Source organism: Erpetoichthys calabaricus, chromosome 7 (assembly GCF_900747795.2).
Source record: "Erpetoichthys calabaricus chromosome 7, fErpCal1.3, whole genome shotgun sequence".
NCBI classification, from domain to species: Eukaryota; Metazoa; Chordata; class Cladistia; order Polypteriformes; family Polypteridae; genus Erpetoichthys; species Erpetoichthys calabaricus.
Window position 1 is genome coordinate 176729950 of NC_041400.2, and position 14807 is coordinate 176744756.

At 44.3% G+C, this 14807-nt stretch overlaps 1 protein-coding gene across 1 annotated transcript in view; it reads left to right on the forward strand.

Moving 5' to 3' along the window:
• The window catches only part of lix1 (limb and CNS expressed 1), an 83966-nt gene that overhangs the window by 60582 nt on the left and 8577 nt on the right, over positions 1 to 14807 (forward strand). The window contains exons 4-5 of the mRNA XM_028806024.2: positions 2719 to 2814; positions 7595 to 7672. Coding sequence (XP_028661857.2) covers positions 2719 to 2814; positions 7595 to 7672 — 174 coding nt within the window. The remainder of the gene's footprint in view (positions 1 to 2718; positions 2815 to 7594; positions 7673 to 14807) is intronic.

The window sequence follows — 14807 nt, forward strand, 5'->3', positions numbered from 1 at the left end:
ATTCCCCCTTCTTTTGTCCCTGGGTAGTTTCTGTATGTCATTCTCTTTCTGTTCTATCCTTCCTTTCCCAATATTGGTAATTTAGCTTCAAGCTTAACTAGTAAATGCAATATGACTAATATCTTTATTTAACTATTTGCTTGACATATCTTATTTGCTTGACATGTCTAATTTATGCTAATTTTAATGCTTATAGAAGCTGTTAATTACTTTTATGCTAATACATAGATTTTTATTTTCCATAGTATCTAGTCATTGTTATGATTTGGCTGCACTCTGGAGCACATTTTCTTCAATGTTCTCTCATTATTTGGCTGCATTTGTCCTTCCCTCAATTCTGACCAGTGTCCTTGTCCCTGACAATGAGAGAAACACCATAGCATGATGCTACCATCACCATACTTAACAATGGGAATGGTATTAGGCAGGTGACAAGGAGGGCCTGGTCTTCACCAGACATAATTCTTGGAGTTCTACCCAAACAGTTCAAATTTTGTCTCATCAGACCAGATAACGTTGCTCTTCATGTTCTCACAGTCCTATGCCTTTAACTCAAGAGTGACTTCCATGTAGCTATTCTACCATAAACACCTGATCAATGGAGTGTTGCTGAGATAAGCATCCTTCCCACAGGTGCTCCCGTCTCAGCAGAGGACTTCTGAAGCTCTGTTAGGCTGACCATTGGGTTCTTGGTCACTTCCCTGGCCAAGGCCCTTCATGCCTGGTTACTCAATTTGGCCAGACACGCCTCTCTACGAAGAGTGCTGGTGATTCCAAACTCCCTCCATTTCATGACAGTTGAAGCCACCATACCCCAGGGAACACTCAAAGCTTTAGAAATGGTTTAATCCTCTTTCACTGATCTGCTGTATGTCAACTAAAATTTGATTTTGGAGGTTTTCTGAGAGTTTCTTGGACTTCATTGTTTGGTTTTTCTCCTGACATGCAGTGTGAATTGTTGGACCTTTTATACACAGTGTTGACTCTAGGGGTCACTGTTACCCTTTAAACCCAACAGACAGATACATAGGACACAGGCTAAAAGCACTAAGAAGTATTTTTTGTTCTTTGTTCTTCTTGTACAGTGCCCTCCAAGCACCACAGCCACTATAAACAGGTACATACATAAGCACAAACACAAATCTTCTCTCTCTTTTCTCCTCCACACCTCCCAGCAAGCTTCGTCCACCTCCACCCAACTCTGGCTCTCTTGATAGATGGTCCAACCCGGAAGTGCTTTTCCTCTTCTGGGTCCACATGACTTGTCAGCACTTCCGGGTCAGATGGAGAATTCAGGTTTTCTTAAGCCCAGATGTACTTCTGGATTTCCATCCTCGTGACTCACCAGTGCATCCAAGCTATGAGGGAATTTTGACTCCCAAGGTCCTTCCACAGCACCCCCTTGCGGCACCCACAGCACCCAACAGGGCTGAGATGCCGAACTCCAAGTCCCACGATGCCCTGTGGGAATCCAGGGCACCGCTACTAGACTCCAGGGAAGCTGCCATCTAGCATCTTGGGGGAGGCAGTGTCCTAAAAAAGCTGCCTTCCCCAATCTTACCATATCAGGGGCGTCCCAGCCGGGCTGTGCTGTTGGCCGTCTCTTACAACAGGTATACGCTTTTCTAAATGATGGTCGATCATTTCAATTTGCTGTAGGTGGACTCCAATCAAGTTCTCGAAACATCTCAAGGAGAATTAAAGTAAACAGAATACATCTGACACAGCAAAGGGTCTGAATACTTACAGAAATGAGAGATTTCAGGTTTTGATTTTTAATAAATTTGCAAATTTTTCTAAAAACTTGTTTTCTCGTTATCTTTATGGGCTGTTAATGTAGATTGATGGTCAAAACTGGCAAATGTATCCATTTATAATGAAATCTACAGCACAATAAAGTGTGCAGAAAGTGAAGGGGTCTGAATATTTTCTGAATTCACCGGAGTAGATTAGGCAGCAGGATGGAGAAGAGCGCAATATTGCTACCTTCTCATTTGAGTAAACGGGGGTCCAATTCCGGCGCTCCGCCAGTTTCTGTGCCGTTTGCATCTTCTCTCCACCTGTGTTGGTGTTTCTCCGTTTTATCACCCGCACCCCAAGGAATTCCACATTATGTTAAATGTCGTCTCCAAATTGGCCACATGTGAGTGAAAGGTGCCTTGTGATGGACTGGCTGTGCTGGCAGAATATGCTAAAGCCCAGCGTGATCCTAAATTTGGGTTAAGCCGCTTCTGAAATGGCAGAGTGAAGGAAGGTGATGCAGAATTCAGTCCAGTAAGGGGTCCTTTCCAAGCACATGTGTAGTTTTGGTTCAACGTGTAGCATTTATTGTGGCACAGTGGTTAGTGCTGCCACCTGTCACCTCACCTCCAAAGTCCCGGGACTGAATTCCGGGATGGTCCCCATCTGTGCGGAGTCTGCACGTTCTTCTCTGTCGGTGTGGGGTTTCCACTGTGCTTGGATTTGCGCGAGACGTTACTTGGACATTCCACGTTGGCTCGGTGTGAGTGAGTGAGTGTGTCCATGTAATTTACTGGTCTTGTGCCAACTACTGTTCAAATGGTCGCCAGTCCCCCACCCTGCCCTGTGACCCTGGATTGGGTTGAGTTGATTCAGAAAATGGATAAGTGCAGGAACCTTGTGCATGTGGTTGTGCAACCCATTTAATGTGGATTTTGTTTTTTTATGATATTTTCTTCTTTTTTTGTGTGTAACAAGGGCAGTTTAGGTGATGCCAAGGATCCTGGAACAAGCATTGGAGCCTACTGCTATATGCTGCAGGCAAATGAGGGAAAAACCATGTTGGAATTTCAGGTAAGAGGTGTGTTACATTGTGGGGCTATCGTTCAAATGCATCACCATAGGAACAAACTCTGCTTATGAGTTGAGGAACTAACTGGCATAGCGGACCTCCGTTGTCTTTGTAACCTGTGTGACAGTTTTTCACATCCACTCTGGACAGCGTGACAAAGCAATTAGAACAGGGAAAGGTGCTATTTGGGCACAGTCCGTAAATAACATTGATAGCTCAGATGGCAGTTGCCCATAGGTTCATAAAAAACTCGATGAATATACAAATATGTGAGTATTTATAATGGCAGGGATCCATCAAGAAGGGAGAAGCCGTCCAAATGCTGCCGACACTCTGCTGCATTGGAAGATGTACATTTATCAACATGACCCGCTGAAGAACTGGATGATAATTGTACTGTTCCACAGGCTTCTCTTCAGCCTGGATATCTATGTATAAATGATACTACATTGCAGTTTGGGAGTGGAGGCTACATTTTAAATGAAGTTAAATAAACTGCGCAAAAAAATTAAAGGAACGCTTTGAAAACACATCAGATCTCAATGGGAAAAAAAAATCCTGCTGGCTATCTCTACTGCTCTGGACTGATATGGCGATGTGTTAGGAATGAAAGGACACCTCATCGTTTGATGGAAATGAAACTGATCAACCTACAGAGGGCTGAATTCAAAGACCCCCCGAAAATCAAAGGGAAAAAATGATGCGGCAGGCAGGCGAGTCCATTTTGCCAAAATTTCATTGCATCAACTCCAAATCGTACTCAGTAGTTTGTATGGCCCCCCCATGTGCTTGTATGCATGCCTGATAATGTCGGGGTTGGGGGGGCATGCTCCTAATGAGACAACAGATGGTCTCCTGGGGGATCTCCTTCCAGATCTGGACCAGGGCATCACTGAGCTCCTGGACAGGCTGAGGTGCAACCTGGCGGCGTTGGATGGAGCAAAACATAATGTCCCACCCAGGGGTGTTCTATTGGATTGAGGTCAGATGAGTGAGTGTGGGGGCCAGTCAATGGTATCACTTCATTCATCCTTCAGGAACTGCCTACATACTCTCGCCACATGAGGCCGGGCATTGTCGTGCACCAGGAGGAACCCAGGAGCCACTACACCAGCATAGGGTCTGACAATGGATCCAAGGATTTCATCCCAATACCTAATGGCAGTCAAGATGATGTTGTCTAGCCTGTAGAGGTCTGTGCGTTCCCCCATGGATATGCCTACCCAGACCATCACTGACCCACCACCAAACTGGTCATGCTGAACAATGTTACAGGCAGAATAATGTTCTCCATGGCTTCTCCAGACTCTTTCCCGTCTGTCACATGTGCTCAGGGTTACCCTGCTCTTATCTGTGAAAAGCACAGGGCGCCAGTGGTGGACTTGCCAATTCTGGTATTCGATTGCAAATGCCAATCGAGCTCCACAGTTCCAGGCAGTGAGCACAGGGCCCACTAGAGGACGTTGGGCCCTGAGGCCACCCTCATGAAGTCTGTTTCTGATTGTTTGGTCAAAGACATTCACACCAGTGGCCTGCTGGAGGTCATTTTGTAGGCTCTGGCACTGCTCATCCTGTTCCTCCTTGCCCAAAGGAGCAGAAACCGGTGGGTCCTGCTGATGGGTTTAGGACCTTCTACGAGGGGCCCTGTCCAGCTCTTCTAGAATAACTGATTGTCTCCTGGAATCTCCGACATGCCCTGAGACTGTGCTGGGAGACACAGAAAACCTTGTGGCAATGTCACGCATTGATGTGCCATCCTGGAGAAGTTGGACTACCTGTGCCAGCTCTGTAGGGTCCAGGTATGGCCTCATGTTACCAGTAGTGACACTGACTGTAGCCAAATGCAAAACGAGTGACAAAACAAATGCTATTTAACTGACCAGATCAATAGCCCAGAAGTTTCATTGACTTGATGTTATACTCTAATTAAAAAGGGGTCCTTTAATTTGTTTGAGCAGTATATATTTTATATATATCTTTTTGTACCATATTTCTCTCGTCTGATTATTTCCACCATGGCTAATAAAGGGATTTGTATAAGGTTCCCGTCTGTTCTGCTTTTAATAAAGAACACAATCCCAGGGAGCAAGCACCCCCCTGTTAAGTAAAGAGGAAAAGAGAAAGAGGAGGAGGAGAGGCCAGAAGAAGGACACAGCTTAGCTGTTAGCTAAACAAAACAGGCTTGATGGACTGAATGGTCTTCTCTCGTTTGTCAAATTTCTTACGTTCTTATGTAAAAGATCAACACAAGTTATGTGAGGTTTTTTCACATCGTTCGGCATTGGTCACGTATTGACCATGTTGACTTGAAATATTTAATACTTAATTTCTCCACGAAAACATGAGAATACATTTTTTTAATGCCTAAGAATATCATTTTAGGAATAAGTATTCCTGTAGTAGTGTGAAATTTTGTATATAAGTTGATAAATATTTTGTATGTCTTTATTGGTAACTTAGACAAAGCAATGAAATTTAGTGTTACATTATTGATAAGAAGAGCAATGGTTTGATGGTTCTTCTTCTTCTTCTTTCGGCTGCTCCCGTTAGGGGTTGCCACAGTGGATCATCTTCTTCCATATCTTTCTGTTCTCTGCATCTTGTTCTGTTACACGAACCCCAAATGTCTTTAGGATGGTGTTTTGTCTTGGTAGAGTAATATATATTGCTCTACTTTCCCCTATTGTATTATTAATATGTAGCCTTAGAATGCCTAATCTCACAGACTTACCACTGTTTATAAGGTATTATTGTATATAACTTATCCTCACCTTCCCTTCTATATCTATAACCTCAGGCAATTAGATGTAGTAAAAAGACAAGCAGAAGTTAAGTTACAGTTTAAACAATGTAATAGTATTATTGATAATATTCATAAATAATAACAAAATGCAAAGTACATTTGAATATTGGCAACCATACAACCTGATTAAATGGTGATATGTAGTTCAGGCGGCACAGACTTGTAGTTACTTAAATGTCTCTATTTAAGGCATCATTGGTGCTCAGCTTTCAGCCACATGTCTGTTCAAAATGGCTGCTGAGCTGTTCTCTTCATTGTGTGGTCTTCATCATCAGGTTAGCAAGAAAGATGCTTCTTCATCATATGTTGGTTGGTAAGAGAGAGATACTGAGGTTAAACACATACATTTATAGATGTTCTGTCCAACCCCGAGAGCCAATAGGACATCATGGTACTTAAAGGCCTCTGAGACAAGCCAATTCCAAACAGCCATACCTCAGACCAATGGGGGAAATAGAATATCTTAACACCTGCCCCCAAACCATATGTTAAAGTACACCTTAGCCCATTTGTGGGGGTAGAAATGACTTTAGCAAAGAAACACTTGCCAAACTGGTTTAAAACACACATCCCCCAAATCCTGTCGTAAAATTCAAACAGACCCATTCCTAAAGGGGGGGGGGGGGGGGGGGGGGGTTAAACACTAAATTACACTGCTTTGTCTAAATTACAAATAAAGATATACAGTACAAAATATTCATCAAGTTATATGTAAAATCTCACATCACAACAGATGGAGTCTTTGTAATCTGATGACAGGGTCGGGTGGAAATGCCTAAAACCAGTTTGGCAAGTGATTTTCTGCAGGACTCTCTTAATCAACCCCCACTTGGAGGCCAACCACCTAGCTGGCAAGCTTCACCTTAACAAATGGTATTGGGGGCAGGTGTGAATCCATTGTGTCACACCAGAATTCTATTGGTCTAAAGTTGCCTGAAGACATCAAGTACCATGACGCCCTGTTGGCTGTAGGGTTTGGACAGAGAATCTATAAATTTGCTTGCTTTGCCCCTCCCTCTCTCTCATACCAACTAATGAAGGAGCATCTCACACACCATGAACTGAAAAAAGACTACACTGAGAAACACAACTCAGCAGCCATATTGAGACAGGCATGCGGCCTGTTCTGAAGAAAGCTGACCAAAAATGAACTAGAGACATTTAAAGTAACTACAAGTCCGTGTGCCACCTGAAACTACACATCAGCATTTCTCAGGTTGTATGGTTGCCAGTATTCACTTGTACTTCGCTTATTGCTATTATTTATGAATATTATCAATAATACATTATTTAAAGTGTAACTTAACTCCTGCTTGTCTTTTACCACACCTAATTACCTGAGGTTATAAATGTAGAAGGGAAGGGGGGAGCAGTTAAATACTACAATGCCTAATAAACAGTGGTAGGTCTGTGAGATTTGAGACATTCTGACAAGAATGTAAAAGAGGAAAGTAGAGTAATATAGAACTCTACCAAGACAAAACAACTCCTTTAATGGTACATTTTGCACAATTTCTCTTCACACAAAGTATCGTAGACACAACCAATAAGTTACCAAAGTAGTGTGGTAGAGAATAGGACTTTAGGGAGTGTCAAAGCTTGACTTCACGTTACCTCAGAGAAATTTGACAAATGGGATTGATGAGTTTTGTTGCAGTGAAGGGCCTGTTCTCATTTACATTGTTCTAATATCTGCATGGATTTGGTCTTCCTTCAGGTTTTCCAGTTTTCCCGACAAATCCTCAAAGACACACGTGTGTTAAGTTAATCGATGGTTCTAAATTCAGATCCTGCGATGGACTTGTAACCCACCCAGTTTTGGTTTCTTCATTGCATCCTCCACTGCCTGCCTAGCTCAGCCTGCTATGGCTTTGAATAGGATCAATCAGCTTTGTCAATGCTATATTATTGATTCCATATTGTCCAGTTAAGGGTTTGAGATATTTCAATCTCTTGTGTTCATTATTTCTTTTATTTAGGAGCTGATGACAGTCTTCCAACTGCTACATTGGAATGGCAGCCTTAAGCTTTTTAGGGAGCAAAAGCTCTCCAGACAGGTAAGACCATGACCAGTGGTGATTTTTGTAGACATTACCTTGATTTTAAATGTTACATTTGAACTTCTCGGCATTACTCTGAGAGTCTGGCTCACTGATCTTGCTTGGCAGTGTTGTGAAAAGCTGTCTCAAAAAAGAGTGTCTGGGGCTTCCACAAGACCCATAAAGCAGGCCAGGACCTTCACTTGCCAGTCCAGGAGCGGCTCACCCAATCTAGCTAATCCTCCAACTGCTACCTGCAAGCTTTGGCATAGGGAGGCTGAAAATGGAAAACTGGCTTTACAAGTTCAAAATGTAGAGAAATATCTCAACATATACCAAAATGCCACATAAACATGACCATTAACTTCTAAGTGACTTCTAAAATTGTAAAGGTCTTGATTGAAGGTCAGTGAGTGTGTTTACGTGTGCTTTAATGACCTGGGGCCTCATGTATAACGCTGTGCGTAGAACTCACACTATAACATGGCGTAAGCACAAAAACGGGATTGTGCGTACGCACAGAAAAATCCAGATGCAGGAATCTGTGCGCACGCATACTTTAACGTTCTTCCACTACATAAATCCCGATTTGCGTGAAAAGTAACGCACGTGCACGTGCCTTCTGTCCCGCCCCAACTCCTCCCAGAATTACGCCTCTTTGAATATGCAAATCAATATAAATAGCCTTCTGTGAAAAGACAATGGGAAAAGCACGGGAGAAAATATAAGAATTTCAGCGAATACCAAGTGGAGGCAAAGGAAAAACGTACTATTTGTTGGTTTAAACAGTGGTATAATCAACAAAAGGAAGCTGATCGAGTGACAGAGTGTCGGAGAAACTCGAAGGCTCAACTTCACAAAGTCGCACAGTGCCCGAAATAAAAAAGAAATCACATATCAAAGTCGCCGTGAAAAAGCGAGTCGTAGCCCACCGTCTGAGTGTCATATGAAAGCTTATTAGGGTACAGACAAAAAAAAGGCACACAGTGGGGAAAAAAGCACGAAATGTCAACTTTAATCTCGAAATTTCCACTTTAATCACGTAGTTTATTTTGCCATTAAAGTAGAACATCATAAACTTCATCTTAAAATTGTTTAATTTACTAGTTTCTCTAATCCCATTGTAACTAAAGTAGGACGTTAAATGCTTTGTTCTGTATTTGATCTTCTATGTGCTCTATGTGTATGAATCACTACCTGCTTTTTAAACGGGCTTTCTCTTTCTCCGACAGGACACATAATCCATTACATTCGTGATATTACAGCTCTCTGAATAATTAAAATACTGAGATGTATACGTGATATCTTTTTCATGATGATAGGAATGAAAGCATGTTATTAAACATGGGAACACGGTGTCGCAGTGCTTGTTCATGTCTCACACAAGAGGCTTGCTGCGCCATGCGCGACCTTCAATGAAATAATTTATCACAGCAGTACTGTCTCTTTCAAACGTACTAACCTCCAATTCCTGTCCTTACTTTTCTTTCTCCAAAAACTCAATCGCCACACAATAAGCTATGTAATAGACGTGAAGCCATCTGTAAGCTTAGAACTTCGATTAAGGAACATTGAAATATCTTAGTAGTACGTGTTTAATTATTATATCCGTCTATCTTTCCAGTGTCGCGTCAGCACCAGCAAGAATACAGCGCAAGACAGGAACAATAACTAGCTAGCGCTGCGGCACCGTGTCCTCACATGCATTATTAACAATACAGATTATTTAAATGAAGTTAAAGTTTTATCTGTATAATATAATCAACATGTTTTGCTGCATTTCGTCTTAGAAATGAATACCGTCATCACATGTAAATACGCGCTTTATAAAGTGGCACAGGTTGTGCAATATTATAACTGTAGTGCAAGTTTACAGTGAGGTAATTGTACTTATAAGTCCAAACATTTCTACAAGGAGCACTTGATGGACTGATTTAGTGCCTTTAGAGTTCTTGGGATGAAACTGTGTCTAAACCGCGAAGTCCGTACAGGGACTAAAGCGTTTGCTGTGGCTCAGGCAGCATCTGCTTCATGCTGTGTACCGATAATTCTCTTTCCAATCAGCTGCTGCTGTGATTCCCCACTTAGATACAGTGATATAAATACTCCGAGTGGTGCAGTGAGAGTAATGTGGAAAAAGATGATCTGCTGTGGCAACCCTTAACGGGATCAGCTGAAAGAAGATGCAGTGAGAGTTACAACGCTAAAGCAGTTATGGTATTTGGAATACTATGGCTATTCCCTGGACCATTATATTGCTACAGGTTAATTACAATCAGATGCATTACACTAATAAACAATATGCTGTTAATTTCAGTGTATTTATAAAGCCGCGCCAGGAATGTGGATTTAAGAAAGAAAGGGTGATCACACAGGAACAGTAGCACTGCTTTGACACTGGGTGCTGCCAGTCTGCAAAACCGGGCGGATAAATTGCGTACGCCAAGGAATGAGTTACCGTGGAAATGTGCATGGCTTTACGCCAAGTTTAGGTTTTATACATCGCGATTTGAGCGTGGAAAGGTTCGTACGCAACATTTCTGTGCATACGCACCGTTTATACATGAGGCCCCAGGTTATTCACAGAAGTCTAGTTTCTAAAAGGCCATATGACCCTTATTCTGGTTAGAGATACCAGGTTATTGGCCTCTGAGAAACCTGGTCAACACACGCATAGACGAGGACAAATTTGTTGTTATTGTGCATATGGAAACCATTTATGAATGTTAATATCCATTTTTATTTTACCAAATCAATGTTTCTACATGTTTGTTTACTTTGGAGTAAATGTTACAAGATGTTATTTTAATTTATAATCTGATTTTCACTTTAGCTTTGTGTTCCTGGGAATCAAGTAGCTTACTGCTTTACTTAGAGGGCGTAATCATTTCTATAATTGTGTTTACATTACGAAGTACAGTATGCCAGAACTGGTCAAGGAGCTATTGATAAAATGCACAAATAATATAAAATATGCTTTTTTTTGGCAAATTCAATACATGATGTCATGTTGGCTTTTCCGCTTTTCTTGGTTTAAAGGCTTCAGAAGGAAAAAGAAGCTTATTGAACTCCCTTCTTTTTGAGCATGAAGGTTTTGAGTTAAATTAAATGAGGTTTTATGACAAACACACAGAATGACAGCGATGGATGGACGAATCTATCTATCTATCTATACTAAAATTATCTATCTATCTATCTATCTATCTATCTATCTATCTATCTATCTATCTATCTATCTATCTATCTATCTATCTATCTATCTATCTTGTGTAAAAGGTTAAAAATGATAAGTATAAAGTTAATTGCATCACAGTTTTGCTAATATTTTCTAGTGCTTTGAATGTCTAATTCATGGTGCTTGGTGCTCTGCTGTGAACACTGTGGCAAGGAAAATACTCATACACGTCACTAGATGGCGCTATCGCTAGGGAGGAACCCTAAAACACCACAGAGGCAAGCGCGGCAGATTAAATCCTGCAGCCAAGCTGAACACAAGTTAAAGTTTGTGCCTCTTTGTTTCTAACGAACAGGTGGGTTAATTTTCCTTCCAAACGAGATGTAATACTCCTGAGTAAGACATAAGAGTGTTGTGAAGCTGTGTACATAATGTGCAAAGCTGGGAGTTAAGTAGTTTGGTGTAATTTGGTGAAATTAAGATGTTTAGCTATACACGGCAAAGCTAAAGCCACAAGGGTTGTTTTCACATTAAGCGCCAGACACGTTTGATAATTGATAAGCTTTCAATCATAGGGTTTTAGAAAAAAAAAGAAAGATGTCAGCTGGATAATTTTACAAGTGCTAATTTATATGGAGTACAATATGTGTTCTGTAATATTGTTAATACTTGAAATTATGGTATATAGACTGTAACATGAGTTGTTCCAGTTAGTGTTGCATACCTGGTGTTACAATGGACATATTGTGTTAGCTCTGGAATAAATGTTATGTGTTTGTGGTTATGAAAAATGAGATTAAATCCTGCAGCCAAGCTGAACACAAGTTAAAGTTTGTGCCTCTTTGTTTCTAACTAACAGGGTTTAGGAATACCCTTCTTGGATCGAGGCCTCGGAGCTATGTTGTCGGGAGCTACATGCTCCAGGTAGGGCTTCCCAAGGCAAATAGGTCTGAGGTGAAGATCCAGATTAACTCGACCCTGAGACCCCATATGGATTTAAAACAAGGATCGGCGTTTCCCTTGCCCGGGAAAGGGTACCCGGGGCCCCACACTGGAGCCAGGCCCGGGGGAGGGGCTCGCTGGCGAGCACCTGGTGGCTGGACCTTCGACCACGGGGCTCAGCCGGGCTCAGCCCGAAGGAGCAACATGGTTCCGCTCTTTTGTGGGCCCACCACCTGCAAGAGAGGCCATAGGGGTTGGGTGCAATGTGATATGGGTGGTAGCTGAAGGCGGGAACTCTGGCGTTCCAACCCTTGGTTGCCGAAACTGGCTTTTGGGACATGGAATGTTACATCTCTGGGGGGGAAGGAACCTGAACTGGTGCGAGAGGTTGAGAGGTACCGGCTAGATATAGTCGGGCTCACCTCTACACATGGTCTGGGCTCTGGAACCATTCCTCTTGAGAGAGGCTGGACTTTGTTCCACTCTGGAGTTGCTGTGGGTGAGAGGCATCGGGCAGGGGTGGGCTTGCTTATGGCCCCCCGGCTCGAGGCCTGTACGTTGGGGTTCTCCCCATTGGACAAGAGGGTTGTTTCCCTACGCCTTCGAGTTGGGGGAAGGACTCTGACTGTTGTTTGCGCTTATGCGCCGAACAGCAGTTCAGAGTACCCAGCCTTCTTGGAGTCCCTGGAAGAGATGCTGCGAGGTGCAGCTCCTGGGGATTCTATCGTCTTGCTGGGACACTTAAACGCTCACGTCGGCAACGACAGTGAAACCTGGAGAGGCGTGATTGGGAGGAACGGCCTCCCTGATCTAAACTCAAGTGGTGTTCAGTTGTTGGACTTCTGTGCTGGTCATGGATTGTCCATAACGAACACCATGTTCGAGCATAAGGGTGTCCATAAATGCACTTGGCGCCAGGATGCCCAAGGTCGCAGCTTGATGATCGACTTTGTAATCATGTCATTGGATCTGCGACCTTATGTCATGGACACTTGGGTGAAGAGAGAGGCTAAGCTGTCAACTGATCACCACCTGGTGGTAAGTTGGATCAGATGGCGGGAGAGGCTGCCAGACAGACCAGGCAGACCCAAACGAATAATGAGGGTCTGCTGGGAACGTCTGGCGGAGGAACCGGTCAGAAAGATCTTTAACTGCCACCTCCGGCAGAACTTCAACCTCATTCCGAGGGAGGCGAAGGACATTGAGTCTGAATGGGCCATGTTCCGAGCCTCCATTGTCAAAGCAGCAGAACGGAGCTGTGGCCGCAAGGTTGTCGGTGCCTCTCGTGGTGGCAATCCTCAAACCCGGTGGTGGACGCCTAAGGTTCAAGAGGCCGTCAAGCTGAAGAAAGAGTCCTATTGGGTCTGGTTGACCAGTGGGACTCCAGAAGCAGCTGAGGGGTACCGGCGGGCCAAGCGTGTGGCGGCATCGGCTGTTGCAGAGGCAAAAACTCGGGCATGGGAGGAGTTTGGGGAAGCCATGGAAAACGACATTCGGTCGGCACCGAGAAGGTTCTGGCAAACCATCAGGCGCCTCAGGAGGGGAAAGTGGTGCTCCACCAACACTGTGTATAGTGGAGATGGGGCCCTGCTGACTTCAACTGTAGACATTATTGACCAGAGGAAGGAAAACTTCGAGGATCTTCTCAATCTCACCAGCACGTCTTCCTTAGAGGAAGCAGAGCTGGAGGACTCTGGGGGGGGGGCCTGTCCATAACAGGGGCTGAGGTCGCCGAGGTAGTTAAAAAGCTCCGAGGTGGCAGGGCCCCTGGAGTGGACGAGGTTCACCCTGGGTTCCTCAAGGCTCTGGATGTTGTGAGGCTGTCCTGGTTGACACGTCTCTGCAGCATTGCATGGACATCGGTGGCAGTGCCTCTGGATTTGCAAACCGGGGTGGTGGTTCCCCTTTTTAAGAAGGGTGACCAGAGGATGTGCTCCAACTATAGGGGGATCACACTCCTCAGCCTCCCCGGTAAGGTCTATTCAGGGGTGCTGGAGAAGAGAGTTCAGTCGATGGTCGAATCTCGGATTCAAGAGGAACAATGCAGATTCTGTCCCGGCTGTGAAACACGGGACCAGCTCTACACCCTGGCCAGGATCCTGGAGGGAGCATGGGAGTTTGCCCAACCAGTCCATATGTGTTTTGTGGATTTGGAGAAGGCATTCGACTGTGTCCCTTGAAGCATCCTGTGGGGTGTGCTCCAAGAGTACAGGGTACAAGGCTCGTTGTTACGAGCCATCCAGTCCCTGTACAGGAGGAGCAGGAGCTTGGTCCGCATTGCCGGTAATAAGTCGGACTCGTTTCCTGTTGAGGTTGGACTCTGCCAGGGCTGCCCTTTGTCACCGATTCTGTTCATAAGTTATATGGACAGAATTTCTAGGCGCAGCTAAGGAGCGGAGGGGGTCTTGTTTGGTGACCTCAGAATCTCGTCTCTGCTATTTGCAGATGACGTGGTTCTGTTGGCTTCATCGGACAGTGACCTCCAGCTCTCACTGGAGCGGTTCGCAGCTGAGTGTGAAGCAGCGGGGATGAGAGTCAGCACCTCTAAATCTGAGGCCATGGTTCTCAGTCGGAAAAGGGTGGAATGCTCTCTCCGGGTTGGGAGCACAGCACTGCCTCAAGTGGAGGAGTTCAAGTATCTCAGGGTCTTGTTCATGAGTGAGGGAAGAATGGAGCGGGAGGTTGACAGATGGATCAGTACGGCTCTGCAACGGTCCATCGTGGTGAAGAGAGAGCTGAGCCAAAATGTGAGGCTGTCGATTTACCAGTCAATCTACGTTCCTACCCTCACCTATGGCCAAGAAATTTGGGTAGTGACCGAAAGAGCAAGATCACGGATACAAGCGGCTGAAATTAGTTTTCTCCGCAGGGTGGCTGGACTTTCCCTTAGAGATAGGGTGAGGAGTTCAGTTATCCGGGAAAGACTCGGAGTAGAGTCGCTTCACCTCCACATTGAGAGGAGTCAGTTGAGGTGGTTCGGGCATCTTGTTAGGATGCCCCCTGGACGCCTCCCTGGGGGGGGTGTTCCGGGCATGC